Genomic DNA, 19,660 nt, shown 5'->3' on the forward strand with positions numbered 1-19,660 from the left:
AAATCTGGAATTCAGGATCACCCACACATTTCTTCGGCCTTACACATGCAAGCAGGCCTTTTAGGTGGAGTTTCGGCTATACACGATCCAGGCGTAAGCGGCTTCACTGGTAGTTTCCTCAGCTGCACCACTCACCCTTGTAGGTGGTAAAGCAGGTGCACATAGTTTTTATTGCTGACCCTATTGGATAGGGTCAACAGGAGATAGCACAACATTAGATTTGGATTTAGATTAGATTTGGATTCCAACTTAACTTTCATTTAATTTGGTAGAGTTCCAAGGAAAGGTCTGGAAAGTTAGTTTAAACCAGGTCAGACAGGCTTCTGGACATAAATGGGACCTTGGCAATTACTGATGGGGCAGGAGGCACTGTCAAAAGATGCTCCAGTAGACCCTGCTATGTAGATGCATTCAAACAGCGACTGCTTTTTACAGAAAGGAAATACTGTGTGCACTCGAATAATAGGAGATATGTATTTAACTTTAGTTTCTTGGATGATGCGTGGTTTAATATGCACAGAATGCCTGGTAACCAGAGTGTAACTGCAACAAATGATGTACAGAATGCTGAATGACTCAAAACATTCTGCCCCAGTCAAGAGATCAGGGTTAAATCCATTGTTCTTTTGCCCACTACACCACCCCAGTTTGGACCCAGCCATATACAAATCAGTCTTGACCCTGTGCCTCATGGGAACAGTCCAGACCAAACTGCCACGCCATGTCTTCCCCGGACTGGAAAAAGGCATCCTGGGACTGGTTTCAGGGTATGTCATCCATCAGCCAGGCTAGCTTGACTCCAGTGGTAGAGTGGGCGCAGGGTCAAGACTGATTTGCATATGGCTGGGTCCAAACTGGAATGGCAGGGTGAGCAAAAACAAAACGATAGATTTAGGCCCAGATCTCTGTACTGGGGTGAATGTATGACATTGTTCTGCATTCTGTCCATCAATTGTTCTTTTTGCATTGGTAACCAGAGTGTTGTGGTGCAGGCAGTAAGAAGCCAGATAAACGGACCATGCCTCTGGTAGAGATCTTTCAAGCCCCAATATAAACAAGGTATGTGTTTACAGGCTGTTCAGAGTTACAAAAGTTTGGATGCATTGCTTCGCAGAGCAGGGGGATCACAGACTATTAACCTCAAGGGAGCGAAATCAGCTGGTGAATATTGAAATAGAGCAACTGCTTCAAAAAGGAACAATTTAAAAGTTGTGCCTTGAACCAATGGTTTCAAGAGTGCTCCTAAACATTCAAAACATATTGGCTGGGTTGCTCTGACATTTTACCACAGGACTGTCGCGGACTAAACTTGGTGCCAATGCCAGTTACGCAGTTATGTTTCCACCAAGTATCTGTAGCAAATGCTGCTCTATTCCACGAACACATTTTTTGCTGCAAAGTGGGACTCCTGTTTTTGGAAAGAGCAGGTGGCAACCCCAAAGATTACCTAGTTTCCAGTCCACCAGCTCTTCATCCACCAAATGCTATTTTTCTTATTTCTGCTTTATGGATTTGTGTGTTACCCCAGTGCCCCAGTCACCCGGCCGGACGCCCCCGCTCCTTTAACAAAAAATAAAATAAAAAAAGCCAGTATACAAGTACGATGTTATCTTGTGGTGTGGTGCAGGTTGGGAAAAAGTCTGTCAGCCTGAAAGCCACAGTAACAAGGCTGCTACCATTTGCTAGTTAAGTTAGACCTGAAGGACTAGTGTCTCAGTCCCAAAGGCAGAGTTCACCGTTTTCTGGAGTTCAAATAAGGGAACAGACTATTAAAAAAAAATCTCACAGATGTAGGTTGTCACCAAGTTGTGTGCTGGGCCAAAGTTCTGTTGATGTTATAGGAAATCTTTTTGGGAATAGATATGTTGAATTTAAAGCCTTTCCATAAGAGAAAACTGAAGTAAATGAGCCTTGAGTTGTTAAAGCAGACATGAAACCAGAGGATTACAAATGTGACTGGAGGTGTGGGTTTTTAGTAATTTGAGGCTAAAAATAGAGGCACCACCATAAGAACAGCATTCCCTTTCCACATTAGTCAACTCAACCTAATTATCCTTTCAGTCGCTAACCACATATACACACTTGTTGAAAAAAAACCAATGGTTAAAGTGGTGTTATAGTTGAAATAATGTAAAAACTAACATTGAAAAGACACTCCAAAAAACATAAAAATGACTTACATTTACTGAGCTAACTATAACTTGCATCCCCCAACATGCATTGCTCATGAACGCATATATTCCATCACTCAAGACATTACTGATGACATTTCAAATGCCGTACTGATGACAGTGATGCTACCATAGTCGTATACAGCATAGAGTTAAAGAGTGCTTGTGTGTAGCTTGATCGCATGGAAATAGCGTAAAGCCTATAGACTAGTGAAAAGGTGCTTTTAAAGGTTATACAGACCACAGTTTACAAGTCACTAAAACTTGAGGTGGAAAAAGTACTTAATGTTAAACAAGGGAAAGGCTGAGCGCACCAGATGTGGGCTGTAGACATTCTGGAAATTAGGCTATTGCTTAAAAGCAAATTTCGTCCTAAAAACATCTGTGAAAAAAGCCAAAGCAGCCATTGACAATACATTAACCTCCAGCAGATAGCTAGGCAAAATAGTTGTAATACAGTACTATAGAAAACAATTCTTTATGCTGTACATATTTATCTCCAAAACTTCAAAGATTTTGAGTCGCTGCAAATTACCGATTTCAGAATGTAGGGATGTTCCACTCAGAGGTAGTTTCTCAAATATATGTGTAGTGCATTTGACCAAAGTATGGAGCGTCGTCTATAGAGCCATTCAGATGTTGACTTCACAGTCGCAAATGTATACCCGTCAACCTCTGGACTTAAAATCATGTCTCAATTGAATTCTTGAAGAGGATAATCCAATTAAGAATAGAAAATAGTCCACAGGTGTAGCGTGTTGAATTACTCAAAGTCCACAAACCCTACAGAACGGTGTCACACGGATTGTCTGACAAACAGTGACGTCAACAATTATGTCTAAACATTTCATGAGTGATGTAGCGTTGGGTCATAAGCAGTACATAGCTTGTACATGGCAGGAGTGAAAGTTTTAGTTGGTGCAATAAACTACAACTGGTGAATTTTTGGGGTGCTACGATATACGTTATTGTAACACTTAACTATAATATGACTTTAACCTTTGTGTTCTTCAAGTGAAAAGATACATAGAGACACATTCAATGAAAATAAACGTAGAAGTTACTTTCAGTTCATGAACTTTAAAACCCTGAAATTCAACAGTTGTGTGTAAAGGTTATCATTTCTACCAAAACTCCCACCAGGTTTTAATAGTTACAGGCAGCTTAAAAAAAAAAAAAGAACAAGCACTGAAAATGCAATAGGTCTCGACTGATTAAGTTCCAGCACCCAGCCCCTACCTTAAGGACGCCAACTACCGATCTTGCAATCGATCAGGGAGACATATTACTCACCACAAGCAGGCGTCGAGTGAAATGGGGGAAGATAGTTGAGAAAGAAGAAGCTTTAACAAACCTCTATGGTATAGCACTCCCTAGGTTCCAGGAGGTGGACGCCCTCATAAACCAACCTAGACCCGCAGATTATAATGAGAGGCTATCTGGTATTCACCAGGCCCTAGTAAGGGACCTCGCAGATGTCTTCAACCCGGCCCTGCCTATTAGAAGGAAAAAGGCTCGTGCTCCGACTTGGTATACCTCCATTTGTAGGAAAACTAAGTCTGAGCTACTTTCTGCAATTAAAGATGGTAGTGATAAGGTGAAGATCGCTGCCCTTAGGAGGGAGTACAAGGCAGCACTGGCCAACGCAAGGGCAGAGTGGGATTGGAATCACTGGCATGACCTGTCTGGAGCCCTCAAATCTAAAGACTTTAGAAAATTTTGGGCTCTTGTAAACAATGGAACAGGGGATTTGTTGTCTGCAGTAGAACCCAATATTGCCCCCTCTGTCTGGGAGGCTCATTTTGGGTTTCTATATCAAGAATCCACTCTCTGGCCGGAGGGGATGATGGTAGAGTCCCCCTGCCTGCCAGATGTGGCCTTGGAATTTTCTTTGGGGGAGGTGAAGCTGGCACTGGAGGGCTTAGCGCTGGGGAAGGCACCGGGGCTGGACAAGTTACCCGGTGATCTGTTCAGATATCACCCTGACATTTGGGCCCCGTACTTTCTAGTCCTTTTCAATGCCATCTTGGGAGGTATGGCGATCCCTTTCTCCTGGTTAGGGGCTGAAATAGTTCCGATTTATAAGAAAGGGTCCCCCTTGAGTCCTGCAAATTATAGGCCTATCAGCCTGATAGATGTTCCCCAAAAGCTTTTTGCGCGCCTCATTCTGAACCACCTATTAGACTGGGTCGAGGAAAATGACATCTTGAGTCCCTTGCAGGCTGGCTTCAGGAGAAACACATCGACCATGGACCAGATCTTCCGCCTAGTTCTCCTCTACTGGAAGACGGTGAGGATCGAGGGCGGGAGATTGTACATGGTCTTCGTGGATCTGAGGTCAGCCTTTGACCTAGTCCCGCGCAGGAAACTCTGGGAGGTGTTGGAGAAGTTAGGTATTCCCCCCCAGCTACTTAACATCTTGGTCAGGCTGCATGAGAACAACTATGCGCAAGTTAGGTGTGGGAAGGATGGTAGACTCTCATCCAGGTTTCCTGTGTGCCGAGGTGTGAGGCAGGGTTGTGTCTTGGCACCGACCCTGTTTTGTTTATTCATCAATAATGTCATCTCACATCTGGAAAACGTCAAGGATAACGACGCCCCCTGTTTGGCAGGTAGGAGGGTTCCGGCAATCATGTTCGCCGATGATACCCTCCTCCTTTCAAAATCGCCAATGGGGATCCAGAGGATCCTGGATGGTTTTGGTCTCTTCTGCCACCAGCATGGGTTGGAGGTGAATACAGAGAAGACCAAGTTTATGATCTTTAACCCACCAACTAAAACTAGGCCTAATCCTACCCTGGGGACCGTTAGCCTCGAGAGGGTGTCCACCTTCACATATCTGGGGGTTATATTGCAGGAAAACTTGGCATGGGACCGACAGATAGTACGATCCAAGGCTAAACTATCCCAACTCTCGGGTGCAATCCTGAAAGTGGCTAACACTTCTTCCTTCAAGCCCATAAGCCCGGCCCTTGAAACCTATAAGACCCAGGCCAAGGCAGCGGCCATGTATGGCAGTGAGCTATGGGGACATAAAACGGTGAAGGGTCTATCAATAGTGGAAAATAGCTTTCTAAGGCGCCTTCTAGCCCTTCCAAGTGCCACGCCACTCCAGCCTTTGAGAATGGACATGGGTCTCCCCCCTATCGCAGAGGAGCTTGTGACAAAGCCAGTGAAGTTCTGGCACAGGCTCTGGTCTACGGACGAACTCCATCATTATAGGGAGGATCTTACCCATGTCATGAGCTTAAATTCTAGCGGTAAAATCCCCTGGCTCACCTTCGTGGAAAACGAACTGTCTGGCATTAATCTCCGCGTTCTGTGGGAGGACCCTGTACGAGGCTGCCGTGCAATTTCGCGCAAGGCTCTGGCACAAATCTATAAAGCCAGGTCCCTTGCACATTTGACGACTGCTCAAAATAGTGGCACCTTAACCCTGCAATTTTTAGAATCCAAAAATTCTTACGTTTTCGAACCTTTTATGGATTTTATCTTTCCCATCCTGGCAAGGAAATTGTATGTTCAGTGGAGGTATAGCACACTACCTATTAATTCATACACTTCGAAGTGGTCAAATGGGGGCGATAAAATATGTCCCTGCTGTAACAACCATGTGGAAGATGACCCCCATATTTTGTATGTGTGCCCTGCATACCAAAGGCCCAGAAAATATTGGATAGCGCCAATCTGTAAGAACCTGGGATTCAGAGAGTTTGCACAAGCATACAGGATTTTGAAAACTAGTACCCTGGGCCACATTGTGTTTGCTGTTTCCAAATTTCTTATGGCCATTTGGTTGATTAGAAGGAAAAAATTGTCTGAAGCTCCTTGAACTTTTTAAAGAATCTTTTAAATGTAATTTTAACTCATTCATTACTGGGAGAGTCGTTTTTACTCAAATGTATTTTAATAATGTTTTATTGTCTGTAATGTTTTTATTGTGTCTTTTATGGTCTATATGACCGAAATAAAGAATTTTTGGATTGGATTGGATTAAGTTAAAGCCATTTGCTTTGCTTATGGTAATGTATAGCAAAGCAAATGGCTTTAACTTAATAAAAGGCAAGACCTATTGCATTTTTAATGCCTACATTTATTTTCAAAAACTGGAAAAAAAACAAAAAATATAGGTCCTTTTGCTTGACGTTCCATGCTGTCTTTCATTCGTTGCAAGTCAATAGCTAAATAGACAGAATAGGGGGTTAATAAACACATTATGAGATTTCCTTACACAATGGCGTATGTCAGCATACATTTGTAGCATAATGCCAATATTTACCCGAGGGGCTATTGTAATGTTCGGCTGCTTAATTTTCTAAAACACATCAGGCATCGAAATATGTGGCAAGGTTTATCAATTAAATAAAATGTGGAAACATACCCTTTTACAACCACATTTATTCACGAAATATACAATAAATATGGATGAATACTGATAAAATGGCACAAAAATAAATATGGATGAATACAGACGGCAAGGTTAAAAAACCAAATACCATAAAACCAGAGCCTTACTTCTATTCCCAAAAAAACAAAACAAGCATATTTCAGTTTCAGTACATAAATCACCAGTCCTAACACAGACCTACATCTCAGTCGCCAGCACATACACTGGCACAATTGCACGCACAAATCATAGCCCTCTCATGATTTGCACAAATTTACTGTATGGGACCCGCAGCCACCAGCACAACTACTATAGCCCCTGTACAAGTGTCACAGTCCCGTGTTCATGCCTCATCCCTCCCAGCATCCCTTCACAGACCCCAGTACATGTGTCAGAGTAGGAAGAACACGCCTCTCATTGCACGTCAGCAATCCCAACACAGGTCTCGTCCATCACAACCCCCAGTACAAATGCCAGAGTCCTGTGTACCTGTCCCCACATGTATCTCAACACAGACCCCTCAGCCCATCACAGCTCCCCCCATAGAAGCATAAAAGTTCCAAGTACGTTTGATCACAGACCTGCATACCGTCACAGACAACTTCAGCTCATCACAGCCCCAGCACGTGGTCCGTCACACTTGTGTATGCCATCACAACCCCTTCAGCCCACCATAAGCATCAGAGTACCGTGTACATATCCTGCACAGACCCTTTCAGCCAAAATAGCCCCCCCACCCAGAGTCTAAAACTCACGCACCCTCCTAATTTACATCATATATCCAACACAGACCCCTCGAGTCCACCACCGCCCCCTATAGAAGCAAGGGAGCTCCAAGAACATGCGCCAGTGGACACACATGCACGCCGTCGCAGAAACCTTCACTTCGGTTACCAGGTGAGTCCAAGTAAATATTAACCGTTTCCTACTCCTAGGATGTTCTTAAACACCTTAATGAGTTTTGGGAAAGCGTATCCTCTCAAGCAACTTTAATAACACACCTGAAAACAGTGATTACTAAAAGGAATGTCTTGGACTGGACCACGGTCTCGGATGACCTGGAGTCATCTGGTAACCATTGCCACCAGGGCACGAGTGTATCCTAACTGACCCAGCCCCCCTACTGTTCTAGTACAGTCCCCCACCTGCAGCCCCTGCTAGTGGGTTCAGCAAAGCCCCCTCCATTGGGATTTGCAAGTTCCAGCCCCATTGTAGGTGTACTCGGCACTGTACCGCAGACAGGGTTCTCTTCTCGCTGACTGACAAAGGTGCCTCGAGTCTCCGCGTCCAGCTCAAGGCGCTGCAATTCTGTCAGCCTGGTGGTCTCGTTTCGACAGACCCACCTAGGCTCTTGACCCGCGCTGCGGGGCTGTGCTCCCTGCAGGTCCCACAGTGGGCGCCTAGTCTCTGCTGGAGTTGTGCGCACACGGCTGAGCTCACTCCGGCTGGGGAGCTCCGTTCACAGAGCCAGCGCGAGAAAGCATGAAAAACAAGTCCGGGAGTGGTGCGCGCGATATGCGATTTGTTTTCCCGTGATACAAATCCCAGAAATCTGGTGCTTGCCTCGAGGTACTCTACGAATCTCCGTAATTGCAGTTCACAAACCTTAGAAACCATGATCTATGTCATTCCCCCAAATACTTAGCACATGAGATTCAATGCCCTGCGTGTTTGATGGAGCGCGCGGGGAGGGGAACCGGTTTCTGCAGTCAAGGGTTCGCAGCATTAACGTGGCGAGGGGGACTGGGGCGTTGATCTTATTGTAAAATAAAAAGCATTCCACACGCAAGATATAGCAATAAAATACAGTGCAATGCATTCCACATGCAAACGCATACAGTAGTTAAAAAAGGTGCAGCAAGTCAATATTAAGCCAGCCGTCTCACGCCGCCAGTTAAAAATCCAATCCCGCTGGGCGTTGCCTATAAAGGACAGGGTGGCAACCAGAAGGAACTAAAAACCTTCTGGTACAATCAACAAAGGCTGTTCTGAATAATAAATTACGACAAACTATGAATACCAATCACATTTGCAGGCAGAGCGGAGACACAACTTCTGGAATCGTATTGATTGCAAGAAGTTCTCGCATGGCGAGCGCAGCGCATGCGCTGCTAACGTCAGGCGAGACCTAAAACAAAAAATACTCCCAGGAGGCAGGAGTAGGAGTACTATAGCCACATGGCAGGGAGTATGGGTAACATGATGCATTGTACGCTGTAGCTGGTGAATTTCAGGGCTTTTTTGAGTTTGGTGAACTATAACCAACTTGCCCATGTTGTTTTTCAGTGATTTGTTTCATGGTGTAGTGTTCACCTACCACAAATCCATTCTGTGCACAGCATTCGGCCAAAGCAAACCATAACTGGTAAATTTCTGTGGTTTTATGTGTTGAAACCAGTGCCATACCTCAGTTTTTTGTTTTTTTTTTTACACTTTTTCCCCTGCATCTACTATATTTACTAAAAATGTCAGACCTAAAAACGCTTAATTTTTTTAGTTACTCAATATTGCATTTGGGTACCTGAAAGCTTTCATGAGATCCTCCATAATCAGAGTCCAATAAACAAAGGGCTGAGCTTACCTAGTGTCTTGCACAGCTCTGGGTGTTTAATCCCAATGGTTTTTAGCCGTTGGAGGAGTTCTGCAGAAGTAAGCTGCCGCACCAAGTACAGTCCAACAGAGTAACACTGCAATGCAAAAGGATGCATACAAAATTTACAGTTTATAAAAAATTAAATGATCCACACATTTTGTCCTACTCCACAGAAAAGGAGGGGCCACCAATATGGCAAAATGCTCCCAAAGCAGTCTGGCAGGCATCCAACAGGACTCACTTTTCCATGCAAGGCCCAAAACCCCAAGGCTCAAGCATATACATCCACACATCAAGAAACAGGCAGTCTATCAGAGCCAGTCTGTGAAAGAACATAGCCTCAAATACTCACCTTTCCATAGTTGCCCCAGGTGACAGTAATGCGGTTCGTAGCAGACGATAGGTACATAAGATTTGTCAAGTTAATAGGTCGGCAAGGCTTCTTGGGCTCCACACCCGGTTTGTTGGATGGATAGTAGCCCTGAAAGGAAGTTAAACAATTAGTAAAAATTGTTCAAGACCATAACAAAACAAAAAAAAAAAAAAAGTAAAAAAACCTGATATGCAGGAATTCGAGTAATAGAGCACACTGAGACAAGCATTATGAAAACCTATTATGACCGAAAAATCACAAAGCTAGGCATATACAGGACTACAACACAACATGTAGCATATAAAGCAGGTCTTCCGAGTTTTGGTTTGACATCTGTTACCATTTGGCTCCAGAATATATATTACGTTGAAGTGAGCTACGAAAAGAGCATAGACTGCAGGAGCCACCTGCCCATCTAGACGCTCGTCTTCCAATGCACTTTTCCTTCCCTTTCGTCTGTCTGTTCACCATGTTTGGTATGGATGCTTTTATAAGCCCATCAACATTTCCCATTTTAGCACAATTACTTTCCTTAATCTCATGCAACAGTTTGGGGGTATTTTTTCATTAATATATTCACACCACAACCCCTCAAGGCCCATTAAAAGCAGAGCAAGGTTTCTAGGTGACACAGGTTGCAGCACCCAAAGTCACTCCAATAGCACTGTTCCTTACTTGTATATAGTGTGGTTGTGCTCTACCTTCCTAAAGTAAATGAAGTAAGCTGGCAGGTGTCAAGCAAGGGAGTCTGATACAACTTTAAAAAGGAAGCTACACGGCGGAGACTTCCAGCACTACAAGAGAACTGCCTTCACAAGAGTAGCACCAGAGCCAGTAAAATACAAACCCGCACTGGGCAGTAAAAAGTTTGCAAAAACAAAAAGGTGTGTAGGGAAAGAAAACAATGCAAAGAATGGGCAGTGGATGGAGCCCATAACAAATCTAAAAACAAAAAAAAAAAGTGCATTCAACTGGGACTAAATATTTTAAATAAATAAAAAAAGGTTAGTGCAACATTCTATGCTATGCAGGTCATACCAATGATTTTGCATCTTCCAAAAGGTGATGTGACATCTGCAAACACTGGCCCTCCAAGTACGTTCAAAAGAATCTGTCACATGCACATAAAACAAACAAACCTAGAAAAAAAACTATTAAAGACCAGGGCAGAAACAAGAATATCATCAACCGAAATCCCTTCCATGTAATCTGAAATTCTTGTTGTAACAGTTGCACAACATGCATGGATAAGTCAGCGTTACACAAGTAACATTTAGGAAGCAATCTTGGAAAGAAAATAACCTTGGCTGTGATTGAATTTTCAACCAAAAGAAAGCATGACTTTGAAATGCATGGTGTGAGAACATTTGGCTTGTGCAGTACACACTGGAAATTGGAGCCCAGTTTCTCCTACTGTGTTGGCCTTTCAAATAAACGAATACCAGAAACGGTCGATAATCACTGGATAACAAACTTATTAATACACAAGCCATTACTCGATTTTGAAAAATGATTGCTCATTCGGCCACCTGCTTCTGTGACACCAGTGTGTTAACCTGCAATATTGGTCTTTCACATTCTTGAATGGAGACACTATACAACAGGAAAAGAGAGGGAAGGTGCACTCCATCACTAGTCATAGGAAACAAACTGCCGTTTTTGTATCAATCATCTTCAAAGAAAAAGAAAAAAGATCTTCTGAAATACAAGTTTTTGTTTCCTACGACTATTGATGGAGTGCACCTTCCCTCTTTTCCTTATGAATCTTCATGTTTAAATAGCATCTTTCAACAGCAGATGCTGGAAGACGTTGCACTCACTTTAAATATGCATAACGAATGGAACTTAAGTGCTTGACCTTGGTCTGCTGTTGGTTGCTTTGTTGTTACACTATACAACAGGGTTGACCTTGAGGATGTGTATACTGCTGGTCTAGATGGCAGACAAACAAGTCACTCGACTCACAATCCATTCCTTGCCTTCTATTCAGGTAAGAATACAAAGCAATGAACTCACCGGGACAGAGCAGTAACTGTGATTTACTTTAACAGCAATGTTTGGGGGGTACTGATCCTCCTGAGGGCAGCTGGAGTCTGTGTAACATATCCTGTGAATTAAACACAAAACAACAAGGTAAAACAGATAGAGAGGGGTATGGTTATGTGGAGAGACCACTTTCTGTAAGGAAGATGAGGGCAGGAGGTGGGGGGTTTCAGAGCGGTTATAATAATTAAGCAGCTCATCCTAATCATTCAAACATTAAATATTCGCCACAGTTTGTGGTACAGACTGCATTGCCATGGCACATACTCCTTTAAATCCACAGCAAACAAAAAAGCAGTTAACGACCAGCGGAGTAAAAACGTCCTTCGACATAAAAGGCAGCCAATAGTCACCTCTATGGCCCTCCACTTCGGCAATACTGGTATTTTAAGGTTGCTCCTTTTACACTTCTCATGGAGCAAATCTGCAATCATTTCCATCTTCAGACTACTACTGGTATGGAGGTCAATGCATTTGGCTACAGAAGCAAATTACAATAGCCTGAATCCCTTTCTAGCAGGCACACATTGAGCGCTTCAACTTAAGCAAAGTGAAAAAGTAACTTGCATAAGACAAACATCAAAAGGTATCAAACTGACTGATTCATGTGAGCTATCCCTCAACTTAAGAGGCCAATCGTTAACATTTAATTTAAGGCTAATGATCACTCAGCAGTCCCTCAAATTCGAGAGACGATTGTTCAACAGCTTCAAGCCCAACAAACGTTGCACACCTTGCTCAGCAGACTCGCATGGCAAGCCATCTGCCAGAACCTGAATTGGTACCGGTCTATTTCTGTTCTTTGCCCGAGGTATACCTGCCAATAATGCAAGTTCTATAGACTGGAACAAACCCATGAAAAAAACATCTAAATGAGTGACGAAGACTCTTGACTGCCATAGCCGACGAACAAAGAGCTTGAGATGCTAAACAGAAAAGGTCTTCTACAAATAATATCAGACCCAGGATGTGTCACGCCATATAAGATGATATCATCGTAAACCAAATTTAATCCACTGTTCACAACTTTAAATTCATATTTTCATTTTGTTAGTTTGTTGAATTTTCCGAAACAAGATTTTTCAAGTGCATGTATAATGCCCAATCGCTTTTAATATAGCATGTTAAAATCCCTTGTTCCAAGAGTAAATGCAAATGTTTAACCCAATGCATTTCAAGCAGTTACGGCCCTTCGTCAGGGGATCTTTTCTGTAAGGTTAAAATCAAAAATATTGCCATTAACATAGTGCTTCTCTACACATGTCAATATAAAACACTGAGTTATTTACAACGCTCCATTGTCCACCAAGCTAGCCCTCCCGTAAACAGCACTTTCCCTGTAGAAGCGTACAAAAACGCTATCAAAATATGCTACCGAATGGGTTTAACCAATCAGATCATTCTTACTTATTGCGGTTGTGATAATCTGCAATATCTCCATTAAGAATTTATTAAACTAAAGCTCTGGGCTTTGTATACATTTAACTGTGGTTCTTAACTATCTAGTATAAAGTATTTTATCGTACCTTTATTCACTGGTCAACTACGAAAATAACGTTCTCAACTACCCTTCCAAAATGTTATTCCTTTCATCCTCCCGCTTAAACTCATGGTTTTAAACTCCTTAACCACACCCACATAATTGCCCTTACGTGACCATCCACCTCTACATAGTATTAATGAAAATACAACTCCCATAAGCCACTTTTTCAGCTTCTTCGTTCCACTCAGAACTTGCACATGTCATTATCAAGCCACCTTCGGTAACTGAATTCTATTTCCCGCCCTTCCCTTAGATATTAAATAACTGCGCTGCTTGCACAACTGTTCATCGGCAAAAACTTGTTGAATCAAGATACAATGTGAGCTAAGTGGAAAATATAACAAACAGGATTGTTTTTCTCGAGTCCATTATTGCAATACTTTGATTTTGTACTTGGGTGGATGTCCGTGAATGATTAACTTTCTCCAGTAATTCGAGTAGATCTGGGGTGCTGAGTCAGGTAGGATAACTGTGTAAACAATGACAAAAGTTTATGCATCGCACACCTCTTTTTAGCAAATTCATCTGAGCTTTTTCGTAAGGGGAGCCATCCTGGTGTACGCTTCATCCTTAAAGCGTCCGTAATATACATCGAAATCGCCGATATAAAAATAATATCAGACCCAGGATGCGTCACGCCATACAAGATCACCTCATCGTAAACCAAATTTAATCCACTGTTCACCACTTTAAATTCATTATTATGTAAATAACTCAGTGATTTATATTGACTTGTGTAGAGAAGCACATTATGTTAATGGCAATATTTTTGATTTTAATTTCACAGAAAAGAACCTCTGACGAAGGGCAGTACCGCAATTGCTTGAAATGCATTGGGTTAAACATTTGCATTTACTCTTGGAACAAGGGATTTTAACATGTTGTATTAAAGGCGATTGGGCATTATACATGCACTTAAAAATTGGAATCACCTTGTTTCAGAAAATTCAACAAACGAACAATAAAATGAATATATGAATTTAAAGTGGTGAACAGTGGATTAAATTTGTTTTACGATGAGGTTATCTTATATGGCGTGACGCATCCTGGGTCTGATATTATTTGTATATCAGTGATTTCGATGTATATTACAGACGCTTAAAGGATGAAGCGTACACCAGGATAGCTCCCCTTAACGAATAAACTCAGATCAATTTGCTAAAAAGAGGTGTGCAAGGCATACACTTTTGTCATCTTCTACAAATAACAGAGAATGGGTTTTAATTTTCATTGGACTGCTTACTCATTTTGCGGGACTGCCCAAAAACAGAGCAACTCAATCAAAAGGGGACACAACAGGTCAAGAAGATGCAGCTTGTACTAGTTAATCAAGGAAAGGGTCGAGTTCCCCAATAAACCAAATCCAATGGTGTACATCCACTTGTTTTTAGTTGAGCATCAGTAAGGAAACCTACAGTCATCCTGTATATTTACAAGTGAATGTTTGCGTTCTCAACCAAAAAGGATTTGGGACTCAAATGATGGATTCACTTTTAGTTGCATCAAGTACTCATCCAAGCCTGCATTAAGTCAATCTGCCGGTTCTTGTTTTTATGTGCACTCTCTCTGAACTGTTACATTGCAACTGCTAGAAAAAACACAAAAAGGATGCGGTTAGGTGATAATTTGCATTTACACATGTAGTGTCTTAATATATTGTGAGCTGTGTGTGTTACTCCGCTTTGGAACATGCGGAAGACTTAGGGGCGATGTTAAAAAAATAACACTGTGCACCTGATGCCAATTTACTTTAAGAAGCAATCCTCTCAATTGCTTTGGGTTGCCATGCAGCGAATACTTACAGCAACGATGGTGCCCACTTCCGCCCCTCCCAAAAACTTTAACAGTGAATTGATCTTTTATTTATACAGTTACTCTTTTTAACTTTCAATGATCTTACAACACATTGGTCCTTACGAAATTGCTCCAATGCCTTCAATTTCTGGTTTGGGAACTGCTGCCAAAAAAAGTAATCAAACTGACACTTTAGCGACCAAGGTTCTTCCTTGCACAAACACCGATCAATAGCCGAAATGCTATGGTATTCGAAGCAGAACGGCTAGGGTTCTCTTCTGGGCATGGCCCTTGTATTGCATTAATAAATCCCAGATGCAGGAGATTAAGACAATTGAATGAATCTCATTCCTCAGGCAAATGTAATGCTATCACCACCTCTTAGAGAATTAACCCATCGAGAGCAGGATGTTTCTCCTTCACTGACACCCTGTGCGAGATTACCTATCATTATAAGTTTCACCAAAAATGTCCGAACAAAGAAGGCCTTGCATTTCTTGCAGATTCTTGCAACAGCCATCAGATGTCAGTTTACCAAAAAGACCACTTACTTCACTTTCAACACTTTATTTTCAAAGCTAAGCATTTGCCATTCCCAACCCATCTCAGTACCCCCGGCACAACACATTAACAGATGCAAAATAAAACCTACCTTAAAACAACTTGTACAGATTTAATTCCAGGCTGTAAATCCCTGTAAGAAAGGAGACAAGTGAGTACTGCATGATTAAGCAAGGTTAACCATATCACAATCTAGGGAAGTGAACGTGGGGAATAAGGAGACCGTGCATCATTGTGGTGCCCCATTACAGTAAAACATTAGACGAGGTAGTGCCCACTAACAGTACAACATTAGACGAGGCAGTGAGGCCAACCCCTTTAGCCCTCTTGGTCAAAAAATTATCTTGTTCTTGCAGCGCCGGGACACCACCTTGCGAGGTAGCTGTTCGCGCTTTACAAAATTCCGTATTATTATGATCATTGTAGTGCCCAATGACAGTACAACATTAGACGCATGTGTCGGAGCTCAGAGTAACTAGGACACTAGGCAGGACAGCCTCATTGCTAGCAAGTACTACCAGCCCTCATTTGAATAATTTACAATATTGCAACTACATTTCTCAGTTGCAAACTTAACATTTGATTGCTTAATTTACAGAGCAATAAACAGCCTACCCTCTTTAGACTAGCTTCTAGTGACCACTTAGTAATTTCTGGTTAACACATTTTAGCTTGGGTTCAAGTGGCAATTCTAACTTCAAGTAAAAAACAAGCAATGAAAATGCAACAGGTCTTGCCTTTGATTAAGTTAAAGCCATTTGCTTTGCTAAAGGTATTGTATAGCAAAGCAAATGGCTTTAACTTAATAAAAGGCGAGGCCTATTGCATTTATAATGCTGGTTTATTCTGGAACCGCACGCATGTTTGAAACACTAGACATGTTCATAGCAAATAGGAATATGTTACAGGAATAAAATGTAACTAGAAATCAACCAGATGTCCCTCTTAGTACAGGCTGGCTTTACGGTTGATTAATGGTTTTCTCTGAACCATTATCCTTTGACCAGGTAGATAAAAGAGCCGGGTGATAACGGAGGCGGATTTGTTCCTAAAGTTTTTACATTATGGCCCTTCCCCTCTTTGTCTCTACTTTTGCACTCTTTTTTCTGACCTTTATAAACTTCATCGGTACGTACCGCGAAATAAACGGAAAATTCTATACTTATTTTTTACGTGCTATAGATTTGAGGGGACTCTTTCGATATGCGCAACATAGTTCTTCAGGCGCTGACAGACAAAATAAATATGAATCCAAAAGCGAGGACATTCGCAGGTCCGACGGCATAATGTATTTGACAGCGTGGTCGGTTCCGCACTTCTCTGGTGAGATAGCGGTTCTATTCATAGGAGTGCACACTCAGTGGTTTCTTTTTTGAGAAGTCAATAACACGAGGACGACTGAGTTGTACGTTAACTGATAGCTAGTGTAGTGCCTAAATATAAAAAAAAATGTGTGCGCTATAAAAGTGCAGGCGAGAGTATTCTGTTCGAAATCAGCACTGTGTGCTTACAACAACCTCATAGCAGGACTTTCGTTGGTTGTGTTCGGGTAGATTTCCAGTCGGCCATTCTTTCTCGCTGTTCCTTTAAGTAGGACTTGCAAATCTAATTTTACAATAAATAATGTCTGCCTCTCGCTGTACAATTGTGCAGCCAGTAGAAAGAAAAAGTGTTTTCCCTCTTTAAAGCTACCTCGCCGTGTTCTGCTTGCCTTGGCAAGGACAAGCCATTTGGCAAACATGTTATCGTTTTAAAGTGTACACAGGTTCACAGACTGCCACCCACTGACCTGTGAGCACTTTTAATTTCCATGTCACCCAAAAAATATGAATTATCAACTGAAAGTTAGTATTCTTTACGTTTACATAGAGTTATAACGTCCAATTAAACACCCAAAATATGTAATTTGTTATTTAACAATCCAACGGCGAACTGCAATTGGAACAAGCGCTCGCCATTCCCGCTGTTTATTTTTGCATCGCGCTTTCACTTCAAGTGAAAGCGCGATGCAAAAAATAAACATGCGGCGCCCTGTCTCGTTTTGGGACGACCCATCCGGACTGGATCTCACGGCTTGTTTATATAACAGCCTCATAAAGATAAGAAATTGCTTCACGGCAGCCGTGAAGCAGGCGATCCAGTCCGGATGGGCCGGACCAAAAGGCGAAAAAAAGGCAACCCAAAAAGCTAAATTTCCAATGGCAGCCCACCGTTTACCATAAAAGGTGACGCCAACCAATGGAAATGAGTGGCGGGGCTTCAAGCACCCTTCTGAAATCCCTCTTACAAAATCTCTCGCCGAGGCAAGCAGCGCTTTGCACTGCAACGCCACGCGAGACCTAAACAAGCATTGGCATAGCCAATAGGTCTCGCTTTTGGGACCTTATAAGTATTTAGGTATGCAGCACAATATCCTTAGTGCAACACCACCAACTGTTGCATGGCTAAACACTTATAAGGTCCCAAAAACGAGACCTATTGGCTATGCCAATGCTGGTTTTAAGCTGCTGCCAGCCTTCGATTTAGTTGTGATTAATAGCCTTGGGTGTCTCAGCTAACCCCTGTTTTCGTAATGTCTTCTTTAGAAATTTTCTTCATAATTGTATTGGTGGTTTGTAATTGCATTTTTTATATTTATTTTTATTACTTACACAACATTTGTTGTAACTTTTTGAGGTCGGCTTTTTAACTGATGTATATATAATGATTTGTTCCCTTTTAGGGTATTTCTAAAGCCGAATAAAGTTTATATATTGATTGATTACATTTTGCATATAAAAAGGTCTTTTACAATGTATTTAACTTTCAAAAATAAAGAAAATAAAAACATCTAGCCAAAAGCAAAAGCTATTGACGAAGCTCTGTTGACTCATAGGCCTCTCACAGACCTCTGTGCCATAAAGGCTTGAGGGTAATGAATCGTTGCTTTCCAGACCATGGGTGCTCTTTTGACATCTTCAGGTTAGTATATGTAGCCTAAGGCTAGGTTGTAACAAAACATTCCAGTGGGCACGAAAAAGGAAGTGCCCTGCAGAAGAACCTTTCCTGTAAAACGTATGCGTCCGCCTGTAATCTTCACTTTCTCCCTAGAGCCTAAACCCATGGCTTTTCAGTATCATGGCGTGATGTGTGAGCTATTCCTGGGATTTATCTTAAATGTTTCTTCAGTGATCCGGACAGTCAGCCATGGGCAGAGTAGTATTCAAGTGGAAACACTATATAGCTACATTTCTATATTGAACAGTGATCTTGTAATCATTTAACATGATGGTAGGCTTGCTAAGTCAGTTAGGCACTCACTCCTAGATATGTGGGAATAAGGAAGTCACACGTTTGAAATCCACAAAGGCTGACTTCGTCTACATCAGCCAAGGTTATTGAACCAAGTATCCTTACATACAATAATAACATCTCGGAGTGCTTTAAAATGGCTGCATAAAACACTATATAAACTGCAGGTTATTTGTATCTGAGAGAATCACAAAATCACACAGCAGACCGACTACAGGTATGCTAACCTGGAGTGGGCAGGGAGGACAGAGAAAGATAGATGCATGCAGGGATGGATGGCGAGAGTGATGAATGAGGAAGGCACAGAGGATAGATGAATGGATGCAGTGATCGATGGATGGACAGGAGGGTGAAGGGATTGATGGAGAGAAGAATGTATGGAAACACATTATACAGTTGATTGATGGATGTGAGAAGGAAGAATGGACTGATAAAGAAAGTAAGGACAAAGACAAAAAAACGATGGAGACTGGAAGTAAAGATAAAAACAAAGAAAAAGAAGGATGTACCAAAAAATAAATACAGAAAGTATGAAAAGAGAAAGTAAAGCAAGATGGGAAAGACAGGAAGAAAGATGGAGACAAAGACAAAATACTGAAAAAAGGATAAAGAGAAGGAAGGAAATGTAAGGATTTTAAATTACCCTCAGGCGGAGCAATCTCCGAACGACTGCTTGCAGCTACCCTTGGCATTTTTAGGAACAGTCAGAGGTCCATAAAACGTGTCAGAAGATATCAGTTACTGTACAGTTCCAATATAATATGGCACTTTGTAGGAGATTAATTAGCAGCCATGCATTATTTTCAATCATTGATAATGTGGATCCCTCTGGCTTTTGCTGCCATCAAACTGCCACCTCTGGGCAGCACTGAACATGCTTTAAAAAAAAAATTCATTTCACATT

At 41.9% G+C, this 19,660-nt stretch overlaps 1 protein-coding gene across 6 annotated transcripts in view; it reads right to left on the bottom strand.

The window, feature by feature from the left end:
* The window catches only part of PIAS4 (protein inhibitor of activated STAT 4), a 132,879-nt gene that overhangs the window by 69,659 nt on the left and 43,560 nt on the right, over positions 1 to 19,660 (bottom strand). For all 6 annotated transcript variants that reach the window (XM_085639074.1, XM_085639076.1, XM_085639079.1 and 3 more), the window contains 4 exons: positions 15,557 to 15,598; positions 11,541 to 11,631; positions 9,504 to 9,632; positions 9,140 to 9,245 (listed from right to left, as the gene is read on the bottom strand). In XM_085639074.1, the coding sequence (XP_085495200.1) occupies positions 9,140 to 9,245; positions 9,504 to 9,632; positions 11,541 to 11,631; positions 15,557 to 15,598 (368 nt within the window). The remainder of the gene's footprint in view (positions 1 to 9,139; positions 9,246 to 9,503; positions 9,633 to 11,540; positions 11,632 to 15,556; positions 15,599 to 19,660) is intronic.

This window comes from Triturus cristatus, chromosome 12, assembly GCF_964204655.1.
Source record: "Triturus cristatus chromosome 12, aTriCri1.1, whole genome shotgun sequence".
NCBI lineage: Eukaryota > Metazoa > Chordata > Amphibia > Caudata > Salamandridae > Triturus > Triturus cristatus.